This window comes from Hemitrygon akajei, chromosome 7, assembly GCF_048418815.1.
Source record: "Hemitrygon akajei chromosome 7, sHemAka1.3, whole genome shotgun sequence".
NCBI lineage: Eukaryota > Metazoa > Chordata > Chondrichthyes > Myliobatiformes > Dasyatidae > Hemitrygon > Hemitrygon akajei.
This window is the reverse complement of record NC_133130.1, coordinates 5,185,251-5,211,168: the sequence shown is the minus strand read 5'-3', so window position 1 is coordinate 5,211,168 and position 25,918 is coordinate 5,185,251. Positions and strand designations below refer to the sequence as shown.

The 25,918-nt window shown below is 44.3% G+C and overlaps 2 protein-coding genes across 4 annotated transcripts in view; one reads left to right on the top strand and one right to left on the bottom strand.

The window, feature by feature from the left end:
- Nucleotides 1-9,568, bottom strand: part of LOC140729917 (uncharacterized) — a 33,024-nt gene extending 23,456 nt beyond the window's left edge. The window contains 3 exon segments of the mRNA XM_073050087.1: nucleotides 2,748-3,016; nucleotides 7,200-7,798; nucleotides 9,528-9,568. Coding sequence (XP_072906188.1) covers nucleotides 2,748-3,016; nucleotides 7,200-7,798; nucleotides 9,528-9,568 — 909 coding nt within the window.
- A 10,572-nt stretch (nucleotides 9,569-20,140) lies between these two features.
- On the top strand, nucleotides 20,141-25,060 carry LOC140730186 (uncharacterized). 3 transcript variants are annotated; one of them, XM_073050336.1, is made up of 2 exons: nucleotides 20,141-20,202; nucleotides 21,208-25,060. In XM_073050336.1, exon 2 carries the CDS (start codon nucleotides 21,956-21,958, stop codon nucleotides 23,129-23,131), a length of 1,176 nt encoding a protein of 391 aa, XP_072906437.1. In that variant the 5' UTR covers nucleotides 20,141-20,202; nucleotides 21,208-21,955; the 3' UTR covers nucleotides 23,132-25,060. The 3 variants fall into 3 exon arrangements, with proteins under 3 accessions (XP_072906437.1, XP_072906438.1, XP_072906439.1); XM_073050337.1 differs by having other exon boundaries at nucleotides 20,176-20,269; XM_073050338.1 differs by lacking the exon at nucleotides 20,141-20,202 and adding an exon at nucleotides 20,209-20,299.
- The last annotated feature ends 858 nt before the right edge of the window (nucleotides 25,061-25,918 follow it).

Genomic DNA, 25,918 nt, shown 5'->3' with positions numbered 1-25,918 from the left:
GATGGGTATAGGGTTAGAAAGGTTTTCACAGATGGTGAGGGCTGCAAGGATTGGAGGTGTTAACAGAAATGGGGAGTGGTGTAAGGGTTAGAAGGGTTTTCACAGAGGGCAAGGTGTGAAGGAATGTTTTTCCGCCACTGGGGAAATGTACTTCGCTTGTTGTACCAAAATGGCATTTCTTTCTGTAACAAAATGGAAGCTGTATTGTATCATAGTGCTTTGCTAATAATCTTCGTGCAACATTATGCTGATGGTACCTGAGCACTTGAGTGCAGAACTGCAGCTGTTTTACTGGAAGAATGCCAAACATTGATTCAGTAGACAACAGAATGCACCCTGTCCTTGAACTTGTATTCAAAGGGGTGATGGTATTGTTTATTTTTGATAAAGCTATTACCAGCACTTAGGCAGTGCTAGTCTTCCCTTGCTTCTCCATCTCAACACTATACAATTCAGCAGAAACTGAAATACTCATTCCATCCATTGAGTCTTCTCCACCATTCAATCACGGCTATTTGATGTTCCCTCTAAACCCCATTCTGCTGCCTTCTACTGGTCACCTTTGACAGTCTTATTAATCAACCTACTTACTTGATGTCTATTACGCCACTGGTGTTTGGGACAGCAATGAAAAGATTGCAGAAGAGGTTCACCAGGATGTTGTGTGGATTAGAAGCATGAGCTACTGTGTAAAGAGAGTTTGGACAGACATGGGCTGTTTTCCCTGGACTGGAGGAGGCTCAAGGTGACCTGATAGAACTTGATAAGATTAAGAAAGATCTCGATAGAATAGATAGCTGCCATTTTTAATCTTCTGGGTCACAATGTCTAATACCAGAGATCATGTATTTAGAGAGATGAGGGACCTGTGTAATTCATTGCTGCGGACGGCTCAGAGGCCAAGTCATCATGTTTAGGTAAAACAGAGGTTGATCAGTGCTTGATTATTAAAGGCATCATAGGCTATGGGGAGAATGAGGTTGAGAAGGAAAATAAAAAGACACTGGGACAAGTACAGAAGGAAGTAACATTAGAGTGAGACGTGTCATGCACAGGCAGATGGGACAGACTCAGATAGGGGTTCTTGTCTGGCACGGAGCAGTGGGGCTGAACACCGGTTTATTTTCCACTCTCAGACCTTCACTGAGACCATTTCTCATCAGTATATGTTTTATGAACAATACATTTCAATGTTCAAGCTGAAGGTAAATGTATTATCAAAGTACGTTAACCAAATGCTATTGAACAATTCATTTACTTGTTGGCAAGGCAACTCAATGCTCACCCCCAGCCTGGGGTAGGGATTGGGACCAATTCTAGAGGGGGAGGATTGTGTGAGTCTGGGACTTTGTGAAGGAGCCCTTATTCCACCCTACTAATTTCCCTTGTCCCTTCTCACTCCCCTACCACACACTCCACTGCATGTGTTTGTGCGTGAGAGAGAGAGAGACCTGTCTGCCCACTTCACCCTCCATCAACGATGTCCCCTCTCCTCAGTGCACTCAGGCCTTCAGACGCTGCAATCCCTTTGGGCTCAAATGATCCAAACATTTTATGCTCTCCCTCCTGCACCAACTGCTTAGCCACATGTTAAACAGTTTATCCTTCCTATTCCTGGCACATGGCACAGATGGCAGTCCTGAGATCACAGACCAATGCACTGTCTCTTTACTTAGCACCTCACTTCCTGAACTTCATTTGCAGAACCTTGATAGTCTATCCCCCATCTGAGCCTCAGAACTATACCCAGCGCCAGAGACCCTACAGCTGCGTCTTTCCTTTACAAAGTTATTTCCCCCCATCCCAATGGTATCTAAAGTGATATACCTGTTGTTCAGGGAGATGGCCACAGGGGTACATTGCACTCGATATTTAACCCCTTTCTCCTTCCTGTCACTCAGTTTCCTGTGCCGTGACCTTGGATGCAACTACCTCTCTATATGTTCTACCTATCACCCCTTCAGCCACCCGAATGATCTGGAGTTCATCCAGTTCCAGCTCTAACTCCTGAATGTGGATTGTTTGGAGCCGCAGCTGGATGCATTTCTCACAGGTGTAGTTATCAGGGACACATGAGGGTCCCCTGCCTTCCCACATCTCGCAAGAGGAGCTTTCCACTATCCTGCCTGTCATCTTGACTGTTCTGAGCAAATGTAAAGAAGGGGGTATAATTTTGCCTTTTCTGACTGAATGCTCTCCTCACTGAAACCTCAAAGTCTCTGCTCCAACTTTGCCCACTCCAACATTGGCCCCTCCTCTTGCTCATGCCTAAGATTAAGTTCTTCTTGATAATAAATCCTGTACACTGATTGGCTTCAAAGCTTCAATAAATACTGTCCTGAGCCACTGCTATTAATACTCACTTGTCGAACCTGAGTGATTTATGTCTCCTCAAGCTTCTGATCACTCTAATTAATGATGGGTTAAAGCTCGGTAGGGCGACACAAGGATGAATGACTGATTGAAACCCATCCCACATTCAGAGCAGGTGACCGCCCTCACCACATTGTAAACTCGCCACTGTCTGTGCAGCTTGAATAAGTGTGTGAATGCCTTCCAACATTCTGAGCAGGTGAACATCCTCTCTCTGCTGTAAACAGTCTGGTGTGTCAGTAGGTGAGATGTCCGAGTGAATCCCTTCCAACAATCTGAGGAAGATGAACAGTTTCTCCCCAGTGTGAACTAACTCGTTCCTTCGGTTGTGATGATTGAATGAATCCCCTCCCACATTCAGAGCAGGTGAATGGCTTCTCTCCACTGTGAACTCGCTGATGCACTTTCAAGTCAGATGACCGAATGAATTCCTTCCCACAGACTGAGCAGGTGAATGGCTTCTCCCCAGTGTGAACTAACTGGTGTGTCAGTAGGTGAGAAGATCGAGTGAATCTTTTCCCACATTTGGAGCAGGTGAATAGCCTCTCCCCAGTATGTAGTCGCTGATGCACTCTCAAGTCTGATGACCGTGTAAATTGTTTCCCACAATCTGAGCAGATGAATGGTTTCTCCCCAGTATGAACTCGTTGATGGACTTTTTTTTTTAAAAATTTTTTTATTAGTTTTTCAAAACATTTTACAAAATTAAAAACCCCAAATCCCAATGAGGAGCATTAATACAGAGCAAGGTTAAGCATACAATAACAATATGCTACAGAGGAAGAGAATTTAACAAAAAAGCACCTAAATTAAAGACAAGTGAGCTTAGTGTCCTCCCCAAACCCCACAACACAAGAAAAAAAAACAACAATTCCAGACCAACCACCACACAATATAGAGAGTATAAGTCCGGACAGTCAAACTCCCAGACTGTAAATACACTTAGCAACAGAGGATAATAATGCCTACTACCAGAAAAAAAAGGGAGCTGAAAGCAAGGGACCGAAAAGAAAAAAAACCCTAGTCAAGAGGAAGGTTATGAAAGTACTCGATAAAAGGCCCCCAGATCTTATGGAACTTTAAATCCGAATTGAGAACTGAATAATGAATTTTTTCGAGGTCCAAGCAGGCCATAATGTCGTTAAGCCATTGCGCATAAGTGGGCGGGGCAACATCTCTCCATCTAAGGAGGATCAAGCGTCTCGCCAGGAGAGAGGCAAAGGATAGTATTCGGCATTTGGTCGGACCCAGACATAAATCTGTCTCACCCCAAAAACCGAACAGAGCAATTAAGGGGTTAGGTTCTAGGTGCTGATTCAGAATACCCGATAGTGTAGTGAAGACATCTTTCCAGAATTTCTCCAAGCTAGGACAGAGCCAGTACATATGGATGAGAGAGGCCACACCCCTCTTGCATTTATCACAGAGCGGACTAATGCCAGGGTAGAATCGAGATAGTTTAGATTTAGACATATGGGCTCTATGAACAATCTTAAACTGTAAGAGACAATGGCGAGCACAAAGAGAGGTTGAGTTAACCGATTTGAGAACTGAGTCCCAGCTCTCCTTGGATAAGGAGATATTTAAATCCTGCTCCCAGGCCATTTTAATTTTATCCACAGGGGCCCGTCGTAAGGCTGCTAGTTTATCTTGGATAATTGAAATTAAACCTTTACCTAGTGGATTAATGGAGAGAAATAGGTCCATAGCATTTTTCGCAGGCATTTCAGGAAAGTTAGGAATTAAAGGAGCAGTAAAGTGTCGGATTTGGAGATATCTGAAAAAGTGAGCGTTAGGCAGGTTGAACTTAACAGAGAGCTGTTGAAAAGAAGCGAAGCGGTTATCAATGAAGAGATCTTCAAAATGTCTAATGCCCTTCCTGTACCAAACATGGAATGCTGAATCGTACGTAGTAGGTAAAAAAAGGTGATTATGTGCGACAGGGCTAGAAACGGAAAACCCCTGGAAACCATAGCATTTCCTGAACTGAGCCCATATATGCAAAGTGCGTCTAACCAGAGGATTAGCTATTGATCTGGGCAGACTGCTAGGGAGTGCAGAGCCAAGAAGTGCAGATATAGATACTTCTTTAGTGGAGCTCAACTCCATTGCCACCCAGTTAGGGCACTCAGGTTGACCGTGGAAGAAAGACCAGAAGGCAGCACAACGTATATTAGCTGCCCAGTAATATAAGCGAAAGTTAGGTAAAGCCATGCCACCCTCTTTTTTAGATTTTTGGAGGTGGATTTTATTAATTCTAGAGCGCTTATTCTGCCACAGATATGACAAAATAATAGAGTCTAAGGAATCAAAAAAAGATTTAGGAATAAAAATTGGGATAGATTGAAATAAGTATAAGAATTTGGGGAGAACATACATTTTGACAACATTGATACGACCTACCAAGGACATAGATAGAGGTGACCATTGTACCAGACTCTGTTTTGTAGCATATGAAAGATTGACAAAGTTTTCACGAAAGAGATCTTTAAACTTCCTTGTGACTGTAATTCCAAGATAAGTAAATTGATTATGGACTACTTTAAAAGGGAGATCACGAAATATTAGTTCTTGTGCTTCTTTATTAATTGGGAAAAGTTCACTCTTATGTAAGTTGAGTTTATAGCCAGAGATCTGGCTAAACTGGTCAAGAAGTGAAAACATTAGAGGTAAGGATGTAGACGGATATGAGAGAAAGAGTAGTAGGTCATCAGCATTGAGAGAGACTTTATGCTCAACACCCCCTCTCCAAATCCCGGTCAGTTCAGGACATTTTCGAAATGCTATCGCCGGAGGTTCTATAGCCAAATCAAAGAGAAAGGGACTTAAGGGGCATCCCTGACGGGTGCCACGTTTGAGATTGAATACTTGGGATTTCTGAAAGTTAGTTAGAACAGAAGCAGTAGGACACAGGTACAGCAATTGGATCCAAGAGATGAAACTTTGGCCGAGGTCAAATTTTTCTAAGCCTGCAAAAAGGTAGTTCCACTCTATACGATCAAATGCTTTCTCCGCATCAAGGGAGATAACACATTCAGGAGTCCCAGTTGGAACTGAGTATAAAATATTAAATAGACGCCGAATGTTAAAAAAAGGGAGACGGTTTTTAATAAAGCCTGTTTGGTCATCAGAGATAATGGAGGGAATAACGGTTTCTAATCTATGAGCCAACACTTTAGCTAAGATCTTTACACCAACATTGAGCAGAGAGATCGGCCTGTACGAGGAACACTCTGTTGGGTCTTTGCCCTTTTTTAAAAGAAGAATAATAGATGCCTCATTGAAAGAGGGTGGCAATTTGCCGTAGTTAAACGAGTCAGATAATACTGAAAGTAACTGAGGAGAAAGAAGTGAGGAGAATGATTTATAAAATTCCACAGGGAACCCATCAGGTCCAGGAGATTTCCCTGAGGACAGTGCAGAAATTGCAAAAGATATTTCTTCTAGTGATATAGGCGCATTAAGTTTGGCTTTGAAATCAGATGAAAGTGAGGGGATATTCAGATTCTGTAAAAATTGATCCACAGAGATATTGTCATTCAGGGATTCAGAGGAATAAAGCCGAGAATAAAAATTTTTAAATGCGTCATTAATTTCTAAATGATCCGATGTAAAGTCTCCGTTCTCCTTCCGGATCTTTGTAATATGTTGTTTGGCTTTAGAACGCCTCAGCTGATTGGCTAGGAATTTACCAGACTTATCCCCATGAATGTAAAAACGGCTCCTGCTTTCGAGAAGTTGACGTTCGACAGGTTGAGTGGACAGAAGGTTAAATTTAATTTGGAGTTCAACTCGCTTCTTGTATAATTCAGGGTTCTTAGTTTGGGCATATAATTGTTCCACATCTTTAATCTGGTTAATGAGGTCTGCTCGATCTGCACGGGATCTTCTATTGAGATTTGCTGTGTAAGAGATTATTTGACCCCTCAAATATGCTTTCATGGCATCCCAGACAATCTGGGATGGCACTTCAGGTGATGTATTAGTGTTAAAATAGAAGGTTATCTGGTCTTTAATAAATTTTACGAAATCATCATCTGATAATAAAGTTGAATCGAACCGCCAGTGTTTGTTCCTCTGAGGGAGACCGGGAAAGTTCAGAGAGAGGGTAATTGGGGCATGGTCAGAAATCAGTATACTCTGATAGTCACAAGTGTGGGCAAATGGGATAAGTTGGTTATCGAGTAGGAAATAGTCAATTCTAGTGAAGGTATGGTGAACATGTGAAAAAAAGGAATAATCTCTCTCCGTAGGATGGAGGAAACGCCATATATCAGAGATACCAAAATTAGAGAGAAACGACTGAATAGCTGAGGCAGATTTGGTAGGTGGTCTGGTAACAGAGGACGATCGGTCCAGTTTAGGATCCAACCAACAGTTAAAGTCACCACCCAATATAAGAGAGTATGAGTTTAAGTCTGGTAGTGAGGAAAAAAACCATTCAAAAAAGTTAACATCATCAAAGTTGGGGGCATACAGGTTTGCTAGTGCAACTTTAGTGTTATATAGTTTACCAGAAACAATAATAAAACGGCCATTTGTGTCCGATATTTTATTATGGAGTTCAAAAGGAATATTTGAGTTAATAAGAATGGAGACTCCCCTAGCTCTAGCGGCAAAGGATGAATGAAAATGCTGACCCGCCCACTTGGACAGAAGCCGGGAGTTATCGAAACAACGAATATGAGTTTCTTGGAGGAAAGCAATGTCAGCTTTGAGTTGTTTAATATGTGAGAATACCTTCCTCCTTTTAACAGGGTGGTTCAGTCCCTTTACATTCCAGCTCACAAATTTAAGTGCACTATCCAGCTCACAAATTTAAGTGCACTATTGATGGACTTTTAAGTCAGATGACCGTGTGAATTCCTTCCCACAGTCTGAGCAGGTGTACGGCTTCTCCCCAGTGTGAATTTGCTGATAAACTTTCAAGTCAGATGACTGTGTAAATTCCTTCCCACAAACTGAGCAGGTGAACGACTTCTCCCCAGTGTGAATTCGGCAGTGCTTTACAAGTATGGATGACTGAGTGAATCCCTTCCCACATTCAGAGCAGCTGAATGGTTTCTCCCCAGTGTGAACTCGCTGATGTACCTTCAGTTGAAACAACCGAGCAAATCCTTTCCCACATTCAGAGCAGATGAATGGTCTCTCCCCACTGTGAAGTCGCTGATGTTCCATCAGTTGAGATGACCGAGTGAATCTCTTCCCACATTCAGAGCTCATGAAAGGCCTCTGTCCAGTGTGAACTATCAGGTGAGTCAGTAGGTGATTTGAATGAGTGAATCCCTTCCCACATTCAGAACATGTGATTGGCCTGTCCCAGGTGTGAACTAACTGGTGTATCAGTAGGTGAGATAACTGATTGAATCCCTTCCCAGTCTGAGCAGGAAAATGGCCTCTCCCCAGTGTGAACTTGCTGGTGCCTCTGTAGTGTGGACAAGTGAGTGAACCCCTTCCCACAGTCACTGCAGGTGAATGGCATCTTCTCAGTGTGAACTCGCTAATGTTCATTCAGTTGAGATGACTGACTGAACCCTTTCCCACATTCAGAGCTGGTGAATGACGTTTCCCCAGTGTAATCTTGCTGGTGTCACTGTGGTGTGTTTGAGTGTGTAAATGCCTTCCCACACTCACAGCTGGTCAATGTCTTCTCACTGGTGAATTTTCGGATATATCTTTAGCATCAATGACAGAATGAATTGCTTCCCACAGTCAGAACAGGTGGAGCATCTCACTATGGTGTGAACTTGCTGATGTATCTTCAGGCTGGATGACTGAGTAGTTCCCCTCCCACACACAGAGCAGGTGAAAGTCATAAATTTGAATCACTCGTAGAATCAATGCAGTTGAAGAACTGATCTCCAGTGAACAAATGATGATGTGTTCTCAGCACCCTGGTTCCAGTGAATAACACTGAATTACAACAGAAAACTTCATTTCAGACGCAAAACACATTTCCAGATTGCATGAGATACCTCTTCATCTCCAAGGATTGACAACAGATGTGTTGTTGTTGCAAAGAAAATACTTGGTCACTCCTTAAATATCCATTCAGAGACAGTGAAACTGATGTGCTGCTGTGTTTGAGATTTCCCTGCACAAGTGTTCTGGCATTTTAAATCTGTAAAGATATTTGTAAAAGATATCAGTGGGTGAAGGACATTAATTCAGGTGAAATTTTAGTCTGTCGTGAGCTCTGGTCCCACAATATTACAAAGTTCATCTCAAGTGTAGATTTCCATGTATGTTTGTGTATCTATGAACTCCTCATCTTGTAACTGGGCAAGGATCATGCATCCTAACTGACCAGCAAATTCTTTGTGTTCCTGTCTGTATGAGAATGGGCTATTTCTGCCCTCAATCAACCTGTGACTTGGCTCAATTTGTCTCTGTCCTTTGGTATTATTTCAAGTTCTGGTCATGTTCCACAACACTGCAAAGAGCCTTTGTTATTATAAGTCTGATCCTGGAGATTTTCTTATTCCTCGGATCCCCTCCCCCCAGCTGATTGACAATGATGAACACATCAATGGCAATACCAACGAATATGAAGGCGAAGGCAGTAGTTATTTGAATGTCACTTTTGTGATGTGAAAGTCACAAGTTACTTGTCATTGAGGACAAAGGTGTTTCATATCGTTATTTACTTAGAGAGAACTAAAGCTGATGGAAGGCTTATTTTCCACACAGCACTAAATGACATTTTTACTGACTGGAAGGTCGACTCTTCATCCGAGATTAACTGGGAACTGTATTTTTGCTCCGAGTTCCTAATCCTTGGATTTACATAGCTGGAGCTCGGCAGTGTTTGCGAGATACATCCGCTCCCACCATTTCCGCTGCCTGTATGAGGACAAGACTGGCAAAATCACCCATGGCTGTCTCTTTACCCGGAATGCCCAACGAACCAGAAACCTATCTACTCGCTATCCAAGGATCTAGCGATGCGCATGCGCCGCAAGGCTGGCTGTGGCTCCAGCGCTCATCAGCTGAAAGGTCCCTGGGGCCCGGGTACAGATTGTGGGGCTGAAAAAGAGGGAAAGGACCAGGGCTGCCCCATGGTGTAGGACCAGTGTGGCCAGAGCTCAAAGGAATGTACTTCAATCGCGATTCAAACAGCGCTGATTAAAGTCTCGGCCGGAACCCCCTCCTACCTGCGGCTGATCCTTGTGAGCTTCTCGTCTACTGAGCGCATGCGCGATATCCGGGAATCAGCTCAGACCTCTACGCTTGCGCATTTGATCCCAAGTGGGAAATTCGTTACCTCAGCAACATTTAAAAACTCACTTAGAAGTGTGCAGGCTTCACGAAAAATAAAATATATAACTACAATAATGTACCCATTTGCAATGATAATATAGGAAATAATAAAGCAGAGACTATTGTATAGCCATATAACAATTACAGCACAGAAACAGGCCATCTCAGCCCTTCCAGTCCGTGCCAAATGCTTACTCTCATCTAGTCCCACTGACCTGCACTCAGCCCATAACCCTCCATTCCTTTCCTGTCCATATACCTATCCAATTTTACTTTAAATGACAATACTGAAACTGGCTCTACCATTTCTACTAGAACTCGTTCCACACAGTTACCACTCTCTGAGTAAAGAAATTCCCCCTCTTGTTACCCTTAAACTTTTGCCCCCTAACTCTCAACTCATGTCCTCTTGTTTGAATCTCCCCTACTCTCAATGGAAAAAGTCTATCCACATCAACTCTATCTATCCCCCTCATAATTTTAAATGCCTCTATCAAGTCCCCCCTCAACCCTCTACGCTCCAAAGAATAAAGACCTAACTTGTTCAATCTTTCCCTGTAACTTAGGTGCTGAAACCCAGGTAACATTCTAGTAAATCTTCTCTGTACTCTCTCTATTTGTTGACATCTTTCCTATAATTCGGTGAGCAGAACTGTACACGATACTCCAAATTCAGCCTTACCAATGCCTTGTACAATTTTAACATTACATCCCAACTCCTATACTCAATTCTCTGATTTATAAAGGCCAACATACCAAAAGCTTTCTTCACCACCCTATCCACATGAGATTCCACCTTCAGGGAACTATGCACCATTATTCCTAGATCACTCTGTTTTACTGCATTCTTCAATGCCATACCATTTATCATGTATGTCCTATTTGGATTATTCCTACCAAAATGTAGCACCTCACATTTATCAGTATTAAACTCCATCTGCCATCGTTCAGCCCACTCTTCTAACTGGCCTAAATCTCTCTGCAAGCTTTGAAAATCTACTTCATTATCCACAACGCCACCTATCTTAGTATCATCTGCATACTTACTAATCCAATTTCCCACCCCATCATCTAGATCATTAATGTATATGACAAACAACATTGGACCCAGTACAGATCCCTGAGACACACCACTAATCACCGGCCTCGAACCTGACAGTTATCCACTACTATTCTCTGGCATCTCCCATCCAGCCACTGTTGAATCCATTTTACTACTTCAATATTAATACCTAACAATTGAACCTTCCTAACTAACCTTCCGTGCGGAACCTTGTCAAAGGCCTTACTGAAGTCCATATAGACAACATCCACTGCTTTACCCTCGTCAACTTTCCTAGTAACCTCTTCAAAAAATTCAATAAGTGAATTCAATAAAATTCACTGCATTGATTCTACGAGCGATTCAAACATTTGACTTCAACTTGCTCTGTGTGAGGGAGGGAAACTACTCAGTCATCCAGCCTGAAGGTACATCAGCAAGTTCAGACCATAGTAAGATGCCCACCTGTTCTGAGTATGAGAAGCAATTTATTCTGTCATCGATGCTAAAAATATATTCACCAGTGAGAGAAAATTGACCTTCTGTAAGTATGGGAAAACATTTACACATTCAAACACACAACAGTGACACCAGCAAGTTCACACTGGGGAGAAGCCATTCATCTGCTCAGACTGTGGGAAGGGATTCACTCAGTCATCTCACCTACCGACACACCAGTTAGTTCACACCTGGGACAGGCCATTCACATGTTTTGAATGGGATGAGGGATTCACTCGACGGGGGGGGGGGGGGGGGGCATTCAGCTGATCTGAATGTGGGAAGGGATTCACACACTTATCTACGCTGCAGAGACAGTGGTGGGTTTACAATGTGGTGAGGGCGGTTACCTGCTCTGAATGTGGGATGGGATTCAATCAGTTGTCCACACTTGTGAAGCACTATCAAATCACACTGGGGAGAAGCCATTCACCTGCTCAGACTGTGGGAAGGCACTCACACACTTATCTACGCTGCAGAGACAGTGGCGGGTTTACAATGTGGTGAGGGTGGTCACCTGCTCTGAATGTGGGATGGGATTCAATCAGTCATTCATCCTTGTGTCGCTCTACCCAGCTTTGACCCATCACTAATCGGAGAGAATCGAAGCTTGAGGGGACATAAATCACTCAGTTTCGACAACTGAGTATTAATGGCAGTGGCTCGGAGCAGTATTTATTGAAGCCTTGAGCATCAGTGTTCAGGATTTATTATCAAGAAGAACTTAATCTTGGCAGGAGCAAGTAGAGGAGCCAATGTTGGAGTGGTCAGAGTCAAAGTGGAGACTTTAAGGCTTTACCTCTGAGGTTTCAGTGCAGAGAGCCTTCAATCAGAAAGGGCAAAATTATGCTGGAGGTAGAATTTTTTTACCCCTTCTTTACGTTTGCTAAGTTAGAACAGTAGAGATTCCAGGCAGGATAGTGGAAATGTCATCTTGGGGGATGTGAGAAGGTAGGAGACCCTCCTGTGTCCCTGATAACTGCACATGTGAGAAGTCCATCCAGCTTCAGCTCCGAACAATCCACATTAAGGAGTTGGAGCTGGAACTGGATGAACTCCAGATCATTCGGGAGGCTGAAGGGGTGATAGGGAGGACAAATAGAGAGGTAGTTGCACCCAAGGTCACGGCACAGGAAACTGAGTGACAGTCAGGAAGGAGAGTGCGGTGTACCCCTGTGGCCATCTCCCTGAACAACAGGTATATCACTTTAGATACCGTTGGGATGGGGGGAATGACCCCACAAAGGAAAGTCACAGCTGTAGGGTCTCTGGCAGTTGGTATAGCTCTAAGGCTCCGATGGGAATGATGGTAGAGTAACAAGGTTCTGCAAAGGATGTTCAGGAAGTGAAGTGCTAAGTAAAGAGACAACTCATCTAGGGCTGTGATCTCAGGACTGACATCTGTCCCATGTGCCAGGAATAGGAAGGATAAATTGTTTAACACGTGGCTAAGCAGTTGGTGCAGGAGGGAGAAGTAACATTTTTGGATCATTTGAGCCTACAGGGATTACAGTGTGTACAGGATTGTGATGGCGTTGGTGGAGAGGGGACATCATTGATGGAGGGTGAGTGGGCAGGCAGGTCTTTCTCTTGTTATGATCCCAGCCCCCTCCTTTGTGAGAATCGCCAGAGCCCTAGTGAAGGGGGGGGCCAATGACCCAAGAGAAGAGAGAGATACGTGCGGTGTCCCTCATTTCACGGCGAGGCAAAGCTGGCGACTGTGGTCATTGTCTCGTGGAGACACCTTTGTGAATTGGGAACTGTACTACGTGTATACCCTCAGGGCAACGTGGGTGGAGAGATGGAGAGAGATTGCATCATCCCAACCTGATTAACATCTGAGACCCCGTGAGTTCAGATAAAAGAGGGGTTGTAAAGACGGCCCCCAAACGCACCAGAAGACACGCTAGAAATCCTGTGACAGTGTTTAATAGCGACAGCCGGTGGTGGGGTTCGTGTGCGTCTTTTCCTTGCCTGGGATTGGCGACCTCACCACGAAAGAATGGCTTAGCTACAGGGGAGGCCACAAGTGAGCGTCCATTCCCCAACGAGACTCCGACGAATCGAACTCCTAAAGGTTGGAAAAACCTGCCGGGTAACTGTTTCATTTAATCTCTATCTCTCTCTCTTTAACAAAGTGCACCAACGCGACACCACAAAAGACGGCAGCTGGTGGAACTGCAGTGACCGCAAGAGACTTTCAGATATACAGCGGACAATATATACATTACCCCTAGACAACGATAGAGTTTATTTCTTATTGGTTGTTACTATACCTGCGCTTTAGATTGAGTATTGATGACTTATGGTATCTGAATGTTTGTATTAACCTTACTTTTGTGCCCCTTTATAAATAAAAACGTTTGAAAATGGTACCATCAGACTTCAGCGGACCTCTCTATCTTTGCTGGTAAGTGATCCAGTTACGGGATATGTAACACTCTTTTTCCACACACAAACACATGCACTGGAGTGTGAGGGTGGAGCGTGAGAAGGGGAAGGGGAATGAAGAAGATGGAGTTAGGGCTTCTTCACAAAGTCCCAGACTCACCCAAACCTCCCCCCTCTGAAAATAGTCCCATTGGTGAGCATTGAGTTGCCTTGCCAACAAAAAAACAAATTGCTCGATAGCATCTGGTTAACACATTGATAATAAATTTACGTTGAACTTGAACATTGAAATATATTGTTTGTAAAACATGTACTGATGAGAAATGGGCTCAGTGAAGGTCCGAGAGTGGGTAACAAACTGGTGTTCAGCCCCACAGCTCCGTGCCAGACAGGAGCCCCTATCTGAGTCTATCCCATCTGTCTGTGCTTGATACACCTCCATCTAAAGTTTCCTCTTTCTGTACCTGTTCCAGTGTCTTTTATTTTCCTTCTCAACTCCACTCTCCTGCCGTCTCCCCATAAACTCCGACAACTTTACGAATCAAGTACTGGTCAATCTCTGTTTTATGTAAACCCTATGACATGGCATCTGTGCCGTCCATTGCAATGAATTCCACAGGTCCCTCATCTCTCTAAATGCATGCTGACTTGTATTAGACATTTTGACCCAGGAGGTTAAAAATGACAGCATCTATTCTATCGAGATCTTTCGTAATCTTATCAAGTTCTCTGAGGTCACACTCAGCCTCCTCCACTCCAGAGAAAACAGTTCAAGTTTGTCTGAACACTCCTTCCACAGTAGCTCATGCCTCTAATTCAGACAACATCCTGGTGAACCTCTTCTGCAATCTCTTCATTGCTGCCACAAATGCCAGAGGGGTGATGGGCTTTAAGTAAGTAAATGATGTGTTATTGATTGATAAGAGTGCCAAAGGTTGGCAAAGACTCAATGGATGGAATAGGTACTTCAGTTCCTAGACTTATACTACAGACGTGAGATGGCGAAGCTGTGGAGAGTAAGGTGCAGGTGCAGGTAAGAGTGGGTGTCCAGGTAGGAGATGGTGTTAAGCACCTTTTCACTACGTGTTGTCACCAACAACAATTTACTCAGAATGGATGAATCATTAAGAACAATAATATATACATGAAGCAAGGGAAGACGAGCACTGGCCAAGGGGCTGGTAATAGCCATATATTTGCAAGTGAGGGAAGTTCGACACGCTCCCATTTACTTCCTCCCTCAGCTCCATTCTGTATCAGAAAGAGTCCTTCCAGGTCAGGCAACATTTCAAAATAGGGTAAGAATAGGATGATTTGGCAGATGAATGTGTGGCTCAGGAACTGGTGCAGGGGCATTGCATCTGATTTCTGGGTGATTGGCTTCTCTTCTGGGGATGGAATGATTTGTACAACAGGTTGCACCTGAACCTGGTGGGGTCCAGTAGCTCGTGGACAGGTTTGTTAGAGCTGGTGTTTAAAATAACTGTCAGGGGGATGGAAACCGGAGTGATAGTCCTGGGGATGAGGTAATTGGTTGGCAACAGAGGTAGTGTGTAGTGAGAGTACTAGGAAGCAGAAGATGATGTCAGGTCAAAATTGCAGTCAATGAGATGAGTTGCAGCATTAAAGAGGGAAAGCATCGATAAAGGTGATGAATGCAGGACTGTGTGTGAAATTTGATTGTGTGCAGCGTAATGAATAACAGTGGTGAACTTTTAGCACAGTGTGATTTGTGTACATCTCTGTATCGTGGCTGACAGAAGGTTATAACCTAGAGCTTAACGTCCAAGGAGACACGTTGTTTCAGAAGGACAGATAGGTAGGCAAAGCGGGTGGGTGGAATATGAAATCTAATCATTACAAAAAAGAGGCGACATAGGATCAGAAGATGTAGTATCTCTGTGGGTAGAGTGAAGAAAGTTTAATTGTAATGTTATGTACCCCTAGGGTTAATTTTTTCTATGGACTGTCACTTTAGAACGCCGGGAGAATGAGACTGACTTTTGCACACTGTTTGAGCTGGGAGGGAGAGGGAGAGAGGGAGGGAGGGAGGGAGGGGGAGAGGGAGAGAGGGAGAGAGGGAGAGAGAGAGAGAGAGAGAGAGAGAGAGAGAGAGAGAGAGAGAGAGAGAGAGAGAGAGAGAGAGAGAGAGAGAGAGAGAGAGAGAGAGAGAGAGAGAGAGAGAGAGAGAGATTTGATGGACAATCGATGTTATGGTTTCTCTGCAGCTTGTTTACTTTTTACAAGGACAGACACAGACACACACAGCTCAGAGTCGAGATGTATTCGGTCCATGAAAAACACCAGTGAGTCGGTCGCTGATTTAAGCTTTCAATAGCCCAGAAATTGGTGAATTGAGGTTAATCCTGAGTATTGATAAATGACTCTCACAAGTTTGCTGCAATTAGAAGAAGTTTGCAGAGAGGAGAGGAAGGTTTGAAACAGAAGAAACCTAGTGACAAAGAGATCACTGTTTGGACTCTGTCTCTAACTAGCCCATGAGGGTGAGTTTGTTTCCATTTAAATACGAAAGTGTGAGTGCCACTTAGTTAATCCACAGGAGTAGGCTCTCTGGTAAGGAGAAAACCTTTGTGAATACCAAGTGTGTGTTTACCCTTTTTCTGCGTGTGGTAGTTCACTGAAGAAAGGCACCCCTTGGCAAATCACTGTTGGAGTTATTTTGTGTGTCGTGGAACTAGATAAGTGGCTATCACGTTGTGTGTGATTGGGGTAACCTTGTAGAATCTACTGGTGTGTCGACCCTTGGCTGGGTGGTGGTTCCCTTGAAGATGGTCCCCTTTGTGATAAGATACTATTGGTGATAATCCAAACGTGGATTCTGTTTGAGTATCCTGTGGCCACCACTTTGAGATGTCCCGTAGCTGAATTCGGGTGTGGTACCACTTGTGTTGAAAGGACATTCATTGAAGATTACTGTCGGTGATACTTCATGTGTGGAGTGGAACAACCTCGGAGATAAAACCTACTGCTATTGTTATTTTGTATTGCTGTCATGGAATCTGTGGAATATTGACGTAATTGCTTTCTCACAACATTTGCCTTTGGATTACAAACACCTTGCACTTATTAACTTGTTCATCTGAACTGAACTTTTCTTACACACCATCGTAAGACTGTACCACTTACCACCTAAGCTTGAAGAAGTTTGGGAACTTTATTTACACCTATATATGCATAACACCGTTAACCTGTGATTTACTTGGTTTAAGTTACTGTATTACATAGTTACTAATAAAATAGTGTTTTGTTAACAGCAAAACCAGACTCCAGGTGTGTTCTATTGTAGCTGATACTTTTACAGGGTGGCGGGTACGTGACAGTAATAAGGCCCTGAGGGAATTTATATACAGACCCCCAACAGTAGTAAGGATGTGGTCTACAAACTACAACGGGAGACAAAATGTATGTCAAAACGGCAATGTTACGACAGTCATGGGGGATACCAATTGGGAAAATCAGGTTAGTGTTGGTTAACAGGAGTGGAAATTTGAAGAATGTCTATGAGATTTCTGTTGAGAGCAGCTGGTGGTTGATCCCACTGGGGATCAGCTTTTCCAGATTGGGTATTGAGCAATGAACTGGAATTGAGCCCTGATGAAATGCCAGTGCAGACTCAATGGGCTGAATAGCCTGATGGTGCTCCTATATCTTATGGATGTCTTATCTAACAAATCCCTGCAATGCTGAGTGACCAGGATTCAGTCCTGGGTGTGAGGAGCTGTTGCAATATCTGCAGAATCTGACATTAACAGTCCCTTATTAACTTGCAACTGGATTTACTCACTATCATGTTCAAACGTTTAACAGTCAGCTGACTTGAACTTCCTCCCTGGTGTGAAGTTGCTGGAGTTTCAGCAGGTGGGATGACTGAGTAAATTTCTTTGCTCAGTCAGGACGAAAGTGTGGCCTCTACTTATTGTGATCTCGCTGGAGCCTCTCAAGGTGGGTTAACTGAACGAAACTCTTCCCACACTCCTAACAGGTATACAGCTTCTTCTGCTGTGTGAAATGTCTGGTGTTTCAGTTCCTCAGGTAATTTAATGAATCCCTTCCCTCACTCAGAGCAGAGAACAGGCTCTCTGCAGTGAGAACTTGCTGGTGTATCAGCAAGTACAATGACCTAGTGAATCCCCTCCAAAATGAGAGCCTGTGAATGCATCCCACCACTATCAACTGATTGACCATTCATCAGGTCAGATCACGGACATGTACACATATTCGGGTTCTTTTTGCCACAACTGGGATTCTGTCTTCTCCAACATCTCCTCCTCCATGTTCGAGGACGGGGGGCATTCAAGTGCCAGTGAACTGACAGACACAGCAGAACTGACATGTTGTGGTGTTTGACATTCCCACACACAAACCCTTTGCCTTTTCGGTGCTGTCAAAATTCTGCAAAGCTCGTCAATGGATGAAGGACAGCTGAAATAGTTTTAGTCTCAATGGTGACCTCTGGTATCAGACTGTTATAACAAGGCTCAACACTGGTCGGAGGAGGAATGCCTCATCTTCTAACTGGGCACAATTCAAGCATCCAGGCACGACATCCACACAAACGGTCGCCATCATAAATGGTCCTGGCACACTATAATCCAGAATGACACACAGAAAAACATAAAAATAACATAAAATATCATGAAAAAACAGCAAAACGTAGAAGCTGCTGCAACAAGCTGACACAGGGGCAGTGCCATCTTAGAGTGTGAGTAGTTTGGAGTATTCCATCTGACAGTGACTGCAGCTCAGAATAGGAGACAGCCAGAGAGATTACATATGCTGACCCGTCTGACAGTGACTGCAGATCAGGGTAGAAGACAGCTGGAGAGACGCACCTTTACAATCTGATTCAGGAAAAAGATACAGGTTCTGTGTAAGACTTACTGCTTGATTCCTTTACCCAAGAGGCGATTCCTTCTGAACTTAATAACTACAGACCAATTGCCCTCACATCTCATGTGCTGAAGGTGCTGGAGAAGCTGGTCCTGACTTAGTTTTGACCTCTACAATTTGCCTACCAACCTCATGAGGGAGTGGATGATACCATCATCTACCTGTTGTAGTGAGATCACTCCCACCTGGCTGATGCTGGTGGCATTGTGAGAATCACATTACTTTTTCTTTTTCTAGTGCCTTCAACACAATCCAGCCACGTCTTTTGAGCAAGTGGTTGCAAAGGATGGGTGTAGGCACTTCACTATCTCCTAGATTACTGACTACCTGACAGATAGACCCAATTTGTACTGCTGGGTGGTTCTCTGCCTGAGGTGGAGGTGAGTGGCACTGGAACCCCACAAGGGACTGTCCTGTCTTCATTTCTGTTCACACTGTACACCTGAGACTTTCAGTACAACCCCGAGTGTTTCTCTTGCAGAAGTTCTCCGATGACTCCGCGGTAGTTGGGTGCATCAGAAATGGGCAGGAGGCAGAATACAGAGGACTTGTGGGCAGGTTTTTGAAATGGTGGAGGAGGAATCACCTGCTCCAGAATGTGGACATAACCAGGGAAATGGTGATTGATTTTAGGAGGAAGAGGACTATGACGAGTCCTGTATACATTCTGGGAGAAGAAGCTGTGGTGGCGGAGGAGTAAAAATACTTGCATGTTCACTTTGGCAATAAACGTGGCTGGAAAACCAACCCCAAAGCTGTTTACAAGAAAGGGATGAACAGACTCTATTCTCTAAGGAAGCTGAGATTCACAATGTGTGCAGCAGGAGATCTCTTACCATCAGTTGTAGTGAGTACAGTCTTTTTTACTGCTTTATGTTGGGGGAGAAGCATCGATGCTGTGATGCAAAAAGACTGAATAAACTCATCAAAAAGCTGGATCCATCTTTGGCCACAACCCGGAATCTTTCGAGTTTGTGTTGGAGAAGAGGTCACAAAACAAACTGTTACTAATTTGGATATTCTGTCACATCCTCTCCATAACCCACTGGATAGGCAGCAAAGCTCCCACCCCCTTTCGAATACACTCACTCAGCTATGCTGTCACAAGGATCGTTACAGAAAATCTTTCCTACCAAATGCAGTGAGGATATACAACAGTTCATCTTTCTGCGACAGAACACATATTGTAGTTCAATAGTTTCTGCATTATCATTTCGTATATTATTATTGCACATCGGTACATTATTATTGTGTATATTATTATTCTCTATTTTTTTCAGTTAAGTCTGCACACTGCCAAGTGTGTTTTTAAATATTGCTGCCGTAATGAAATAATTCCCCACTCGAGATCAATAAAGTATTCTTCATAATAATAATAATAGCCCTTTATCTCTCTCACCAATCAACTTCCCAGTTCTTTACTTCACTGCTCCCCCTCTCCTGGTTTCACCTTTCACCTTTCACCTCCCCTCCCGCCATCTTCTTACACCCTCCCTTCCTTTTTAGTCCTGAAGAAGGATCTCGGTCTGAAACGCCGACTGTTCATTCCTCTCATAGTTGCTGCCTGCCTCCCTGAGTTCCTCCAACATTTTGTGTGTGTTGCTTTGGAATTCCGCATCTGCAGATTTTCTCCCGGTTGATCAGATGCGCACGCGCAGAGGTTTGAGCTCGTCCCGATTATTGCGCATGCGCGCCGTAGACGAGAGGATCGCAAGGATCGGCCGCAGGTAGGAGCGGGGCTCCGGGCGGACCTTCAGTCACCGGCGTCTGAACCGCGACTGAAGAACAATTAATGTGAGCTCCGGCCATGCTGGACTTGACCAGGTCCTTATCCTCTCCCTCAGCCCCACGATCCGTACTTGGGCCCCAGGGAATTTACGGCTGATGAGCGCTAGCGCTGCCGACTTTTCTGCGGCGCATGCGCTGCGCTGGACTGGTTTCTCCTTCTTGGGGGCTTCTGGGTAGAGAGGCAGCCATGAGTGATAGTACCGGCGTTGTCCCCGTACAGTTGGAGGAAATGGAAGTGGATGTATCTCCCAAACACCGCCGAGTTCCAACTATGTAAATCTGAGGATTAGGAACTTGGAACAAAAATATAGTTCCCAGTTAATCTCGGATGAAAAGTCCAGTCAGTGAAAATATCAATTAGTGCTGTGTGGAAAAGAAATCCTTCCTTCTGCTTTGGTTCTCTCTGAGTAAATAAGGATATGAAACACCTTTGGCCTCGATGTTAAGTGACTTGTGGCTTTCACATCACAAAAGTACCACACTCCAATGAGAACAGCTACTGCCCTCCCCTTCATATTCATTGGCATTGCCATCTATGGGTTCATCGCTGTCAATCAGCTGGGGGGAGGAGATCTGAGGAATTAGAAAATCTCCAGGATCAGACACGTATTAACAAGTTTCCTTTGTAGTGTTGTGGAACATGACCAGAACTTGAAATAATACCAGAGACAAATTAAGCCAAGTCACAGGTTGATTGAAGGCAGAAAAATCCCATTCTGATACAGTCAGAAAATGTGTTGTTCAGTCAGGATGCCTGATCCATGCCCACTTGGAAGATGAGGAGTTCATAGATAAATATAGAAATATACAGTACATTCTAGGCCCTTAGGCTGCAACTTGAGATGAACTTCATAACATTGTGATGCCAGAGCTCACGACAGAGTAAAATCTCATCTGAAATATTGTCTTTCATGCACTGATATCTTTTGCAAATATTTTTACAGGTTTGAAATGGCAGAACACTTGTGCGTGGGAATCTCAAACAGAGCAACATGTTAGTTTCGCTTTCTCTGAACGGATATTTAAAGAGTGACCAAATATTTTCTTTGCAACACCAACACATCTGTTGTTGATTCTTGGAGATGAAGAAGTATCTCATACAAACTGGAACTGCGATTTGTGTCTTAAAATGAAGTTTTTTGTTGTAACTCCGTGAAATCCACTGGAACCAGGTTGCTGAGAACCCACCAGCATTTGTTCACTTGTTCACCAGTTCTTCAAATTCTTTGATTGTACAAGGGATTCAAATATCTGACTTTCTGAATTGCCAGAGAATTGATCGTAGTGAGATATCATTCTCCTTCTGTCAGTGTGGGAAGGGATTCACTCAGCTTACCTGCATACACGCCAGTGAGGTCACAGTGGGGAGAGGCCATTCACTTGCTCTGTGTGTTGGAGCTGAACTACTCAGTCATTCGGCCTGAAAGTTCATCGGTAAGTTCACACCATAGTGAGATGCTCCACCTGTTCTGACTGTGGGAAGCAATTCATTCTGTCATTGATGCTAAAGATATATCTGAAAATTCCCCAGAGACCTGCTTGGACAGTTGTAAGACTTTCACACACTCAAGCACACCACAGTGACACCAGTGAGTTCACACTGGGGAGAAGCCATGCACCTGCTCTGAATGTGGGAAAGGGTTCACTCAATCATTGCAACTGAATGTACACCAACGAGTTCACACTGAAAAGATGCCGTTCACCTGCTCAGACTGTGGGAAGGGATTCACTCACTCATCCAAACTACAGAGACACCAGCGAGTTCACACTGGGGAGAAGCCATTCACCTGCTCAGATTGTGGGAAGGGATTCACTCATTCCACTCAACTATTGACACACCAGTTAGTTCACACTGGGGAGAGGCCGTTCACCTGCTCAGACTGTGGGAAGGGATTCACTCGGTCATTTCACCTACTGAGACACCAGCGAGTTCACACTGGGGAGAAGCCATTCACTTGCTTAGACTGTGGGAAGCGATTCGCTCAGTCATCTCACCTACTGGCACACCAGTTAGTTCACACCTGGGACACACCATTCACATGCTCTGAATGTGGGAAGGGATTCACTCAGTCATCCAGCCTTGTGAAACACTACCGAATTCACACTGGGGAGAGGCCATTCACCTGCTCAAGCTGTGGGAAGGGATTCACTCAGTCAGCTCACCTACTGACACACCAGTTAGTTCACACTGGGGAGAGGCCATTCACATGCTCTGAATGTGGGAAGAGATTTACTCGTTCATCTCAACTGAAGGAACATCAGCGAGTTCACACTGGGGAGAAACCTTTCTGCTGCTCTGAATGTGGGAAGGGATTCACTCAGTCATCCTCCCTTATGAAGCACTACAGAACTCACACGGGGGAGAAGCCATTCACCTGCTCAGACTGTGGGAAAGAATTCAAATGGTCATCTGACTTGAAAGTTCATTGCCGAATTCACACTGGGGAGAGGCCGTACACCTGCTCAGATTGTGGGAAGGAATTTACACTCTCATTTGACTTGAAAGTACATCAGCGAATTCACACCGGGGAGAAACCGTTCACCTGCTTAGATTGTGGGAAGAAATTCACACGATCATCTGACTTGAAAGTGCATCAGCAAATTCACACCGGGGAGAGGCCATTCACCTGCTCAGAATGTGGGAAGAGATTCACTCGATCTTGTCACCTACGGGAACACCAGCGACTTCACACTGGGGAGCGGCCATTCACCTGCTCAGACTGTGGGAAGAGATTCACTCGGTCATGCATGCTACAGAGACACCAGCGAATTCATACTGGAGAGAGACCATACACCTGCTCATACTGTGGGAAGGGATTCACTCAGTCATCTCAATTGAAAAAACATCAGCAAGTTCACACTGGGTAGAAGCCAATCAACTTGTCAGTCTGTGGGAAGGAATTCATTCAATCATCTCAACTCAAGGAACATCAGTAAGTTCACACTGGAGAGAAACTTTTCACCTTCCTCAGACTGTTGGAAGGGATTCACTCATTCATCTCACCTACCGAAACACCAGACTGTGGGAAGGCATTCACACACTTTTCCACGTTTCAGAGACAGTAGTGGGTTCACATTTTGGGTGAGGGCAGTCACTGCTCTAATATGGGATGGGTTTCAATCAGTCATTCATCCTTGTCTCGCCCTACCAAGCTTTGATTCATCACTAATTGGAGAGATCAGAAGCTTAAGAGGATGTAATTCACACAAGTTCACCAGTCAAGCACTAAAGCCAGTGGTTCAGGGCAGGTTATTTTTGAGCTTTCATCAGTGGCCAATCAACATTCAGTATTGATTATCAAGAAAAACTTCAAGTTAGGAGTAAGAGGAGTGGTCATTGTTAGGGTGGACAGATGGAGCAGAGACTTTGAGACTTTACCTCTTTGAGGTTTCAGTGAAGAGAGCCTTCAATCAGAGAATGCAAAATTATGCCGGAGATAGAATTTTTTTTTTGCCCCCTTCTTTACATTCCCCTTGGTTAGAACAGCAGAAATGGCAGATAGGATAGAGGAAAGCTCCTCTTGCGGAATGTGGGAAGGCAGGGGACCCTCCTGTGTCCCTGATAACTGCACCTGTGAGAAGTGCATTCAGCTGCGTCTCCAAACAATTCATCTTAAGGAGGTGGAGCTGGAACTGAATGAATTCCAGATCATTCAGGTGACTGAAGGGTGATAGATAGGACATATAGAGAGATAGTTGCACCCAAGATGCACGGCACAGGGAACTGGGTGACAGTCAGGAAGGGGAAAGGGAGAGACAGCAAGTGCAGTTTACCTGTGTCCATCCCCCTGAGCAACACATATCTCACTTTAGATAATGTTGGAGACAGTGGGATGACCTAGCAAAGGAAAGTCACAGCAGTTGGATCTCTGGTGCTTAGTCTGGCTCTGAGACTGAGAAAGGAAGGTTGGAGAAGAGGTGAGCTGTGGTCATAGGTGGTTCATTAGCTAAGGAAACTGACTAAATGTTCTGTGGGTGAGAATGGGATTCCAGGCTGGTATGCTGCATCATGTGTGCTCGGGTCGAGTGCACAGCATTCCTAAGGAGGGTGAACAGTGGAGGTTGTGGTCCATGTGGGTACCAATGATACGGGCTGGTAGAGTAACGAGATTCTGGAAAGGGAGTTCAGGAAGTGAGGTGCTAAGTTAAAGGGCTGCTCGTCCAGGGCTGTGATCACAGGTCTGTCATCTGTGCCATGTGTAAGGAATAGAAAGAATATACAGTTTAACATGTGGCTAAGGATTTGGTGCAGGAGGGAGGACATAATGTTATTGGATCATTTGAACTCGCAAGGATTGCTGTATGTACAGGAGAGTGACTGCGTTGGGGAAGATGTGACATCGTTGATGGTGGGTGAAGTGGGCAGACAGGTGTCTCTCACACACAAACACATGCACTGGAGTGTGAGGGTGGGGAGTCAGAAGGGAAAAAGTGAATGAGGAGGGTGGTGGTAGGGCTCCTTCACAAAGTCCCAGACTCACCCAATCCTCCCCCTCTGGAATTGGTCCCATTCCCTACCCTAGGCTGGGGTGAGCATTGAGTTGCCCTGCCAACAAGAAAATGAATTGTTCAATAGCATCTGGTTAACACACTTAGATAATAAATTTATGTTGAACATTGAAATGTATTTTTTGTAAAACTTGTACTGATGAGAAATGGTCTCAGTGAAGGTCTGAGAGTGGAAAATGAATGAACCAGTGTTCAGCCCCACTGCTGTGCCAGAAAAGAAGCCCTATTTGAGTCTATCCCATCTGTCTGTGTTTGTCTCACTGTAAAGTTTCCAATTTCTGTACCTGAGCCAGTGTCTTTTATATTCTTCTCAACCCCATTCACCTGCTTTCTCCCCATAAGCTTTAACACCTTTACTGATCAAGCACCGATCAACCTCTGCTTTAAATAAACCCAATGACTTGGCCTCTGAGCCGTACGTGGCAATGAATTCCACAGGTCCCTGTACTCTATAAATGCATGTTGTCTGGTATTGGACATTTTGACACCAAAGGATAACAATGGCAACTCTCTATCTATACGTCTCATCTTATCAAGCTCCATCAGGTCACCCTGAGCCTTCTCCACTCCAGAGAAAATAGCCGGTTTGTCTGAACTCTCCTTACACAGTAGCTCATGCCTCTAATCCAGACAACATCCTGGTGAACCTCTTTGTTGGTGCCCTAAACACCAGCGGCATAACGAGCTTTAAGTAAGTAAATGGTGTGTTACTGATTAATAAGGGTGTCAAAGGTGATGGGTAGAAGGCAGCATTATGGAGTTTAGAGGGTGAATCCAATAGCCATGATTGAATGGTGGAGAAGACTCAATGAACGGAATGAGTATTAAAGTTCCTATGACTTGTGGTATAGTGGAGACATGGCAAAGCGGTGGGGAGTAAGGTGCGGGTGCTGGAAAGAGTGGGTGTCCAGCTAGAAGGTGGTGTGAAGCACCTTTTGACTATGTCTTCCAACCAACAATTAACTCAGAGGGTATCAATCATAAGAGCATTTATTTTACTTGCAGCAAGAGAAGACTAGTGTGGCATTCTTCCACTAACACAGCTGTGGTTCTGCACTCATGTGCTCAGGTTCCATCAGCATAATGTTGCACGAACATTACTAGCAAAGCTCTCTGATACAATGCAGATTTCATTTTGTTCCAGAC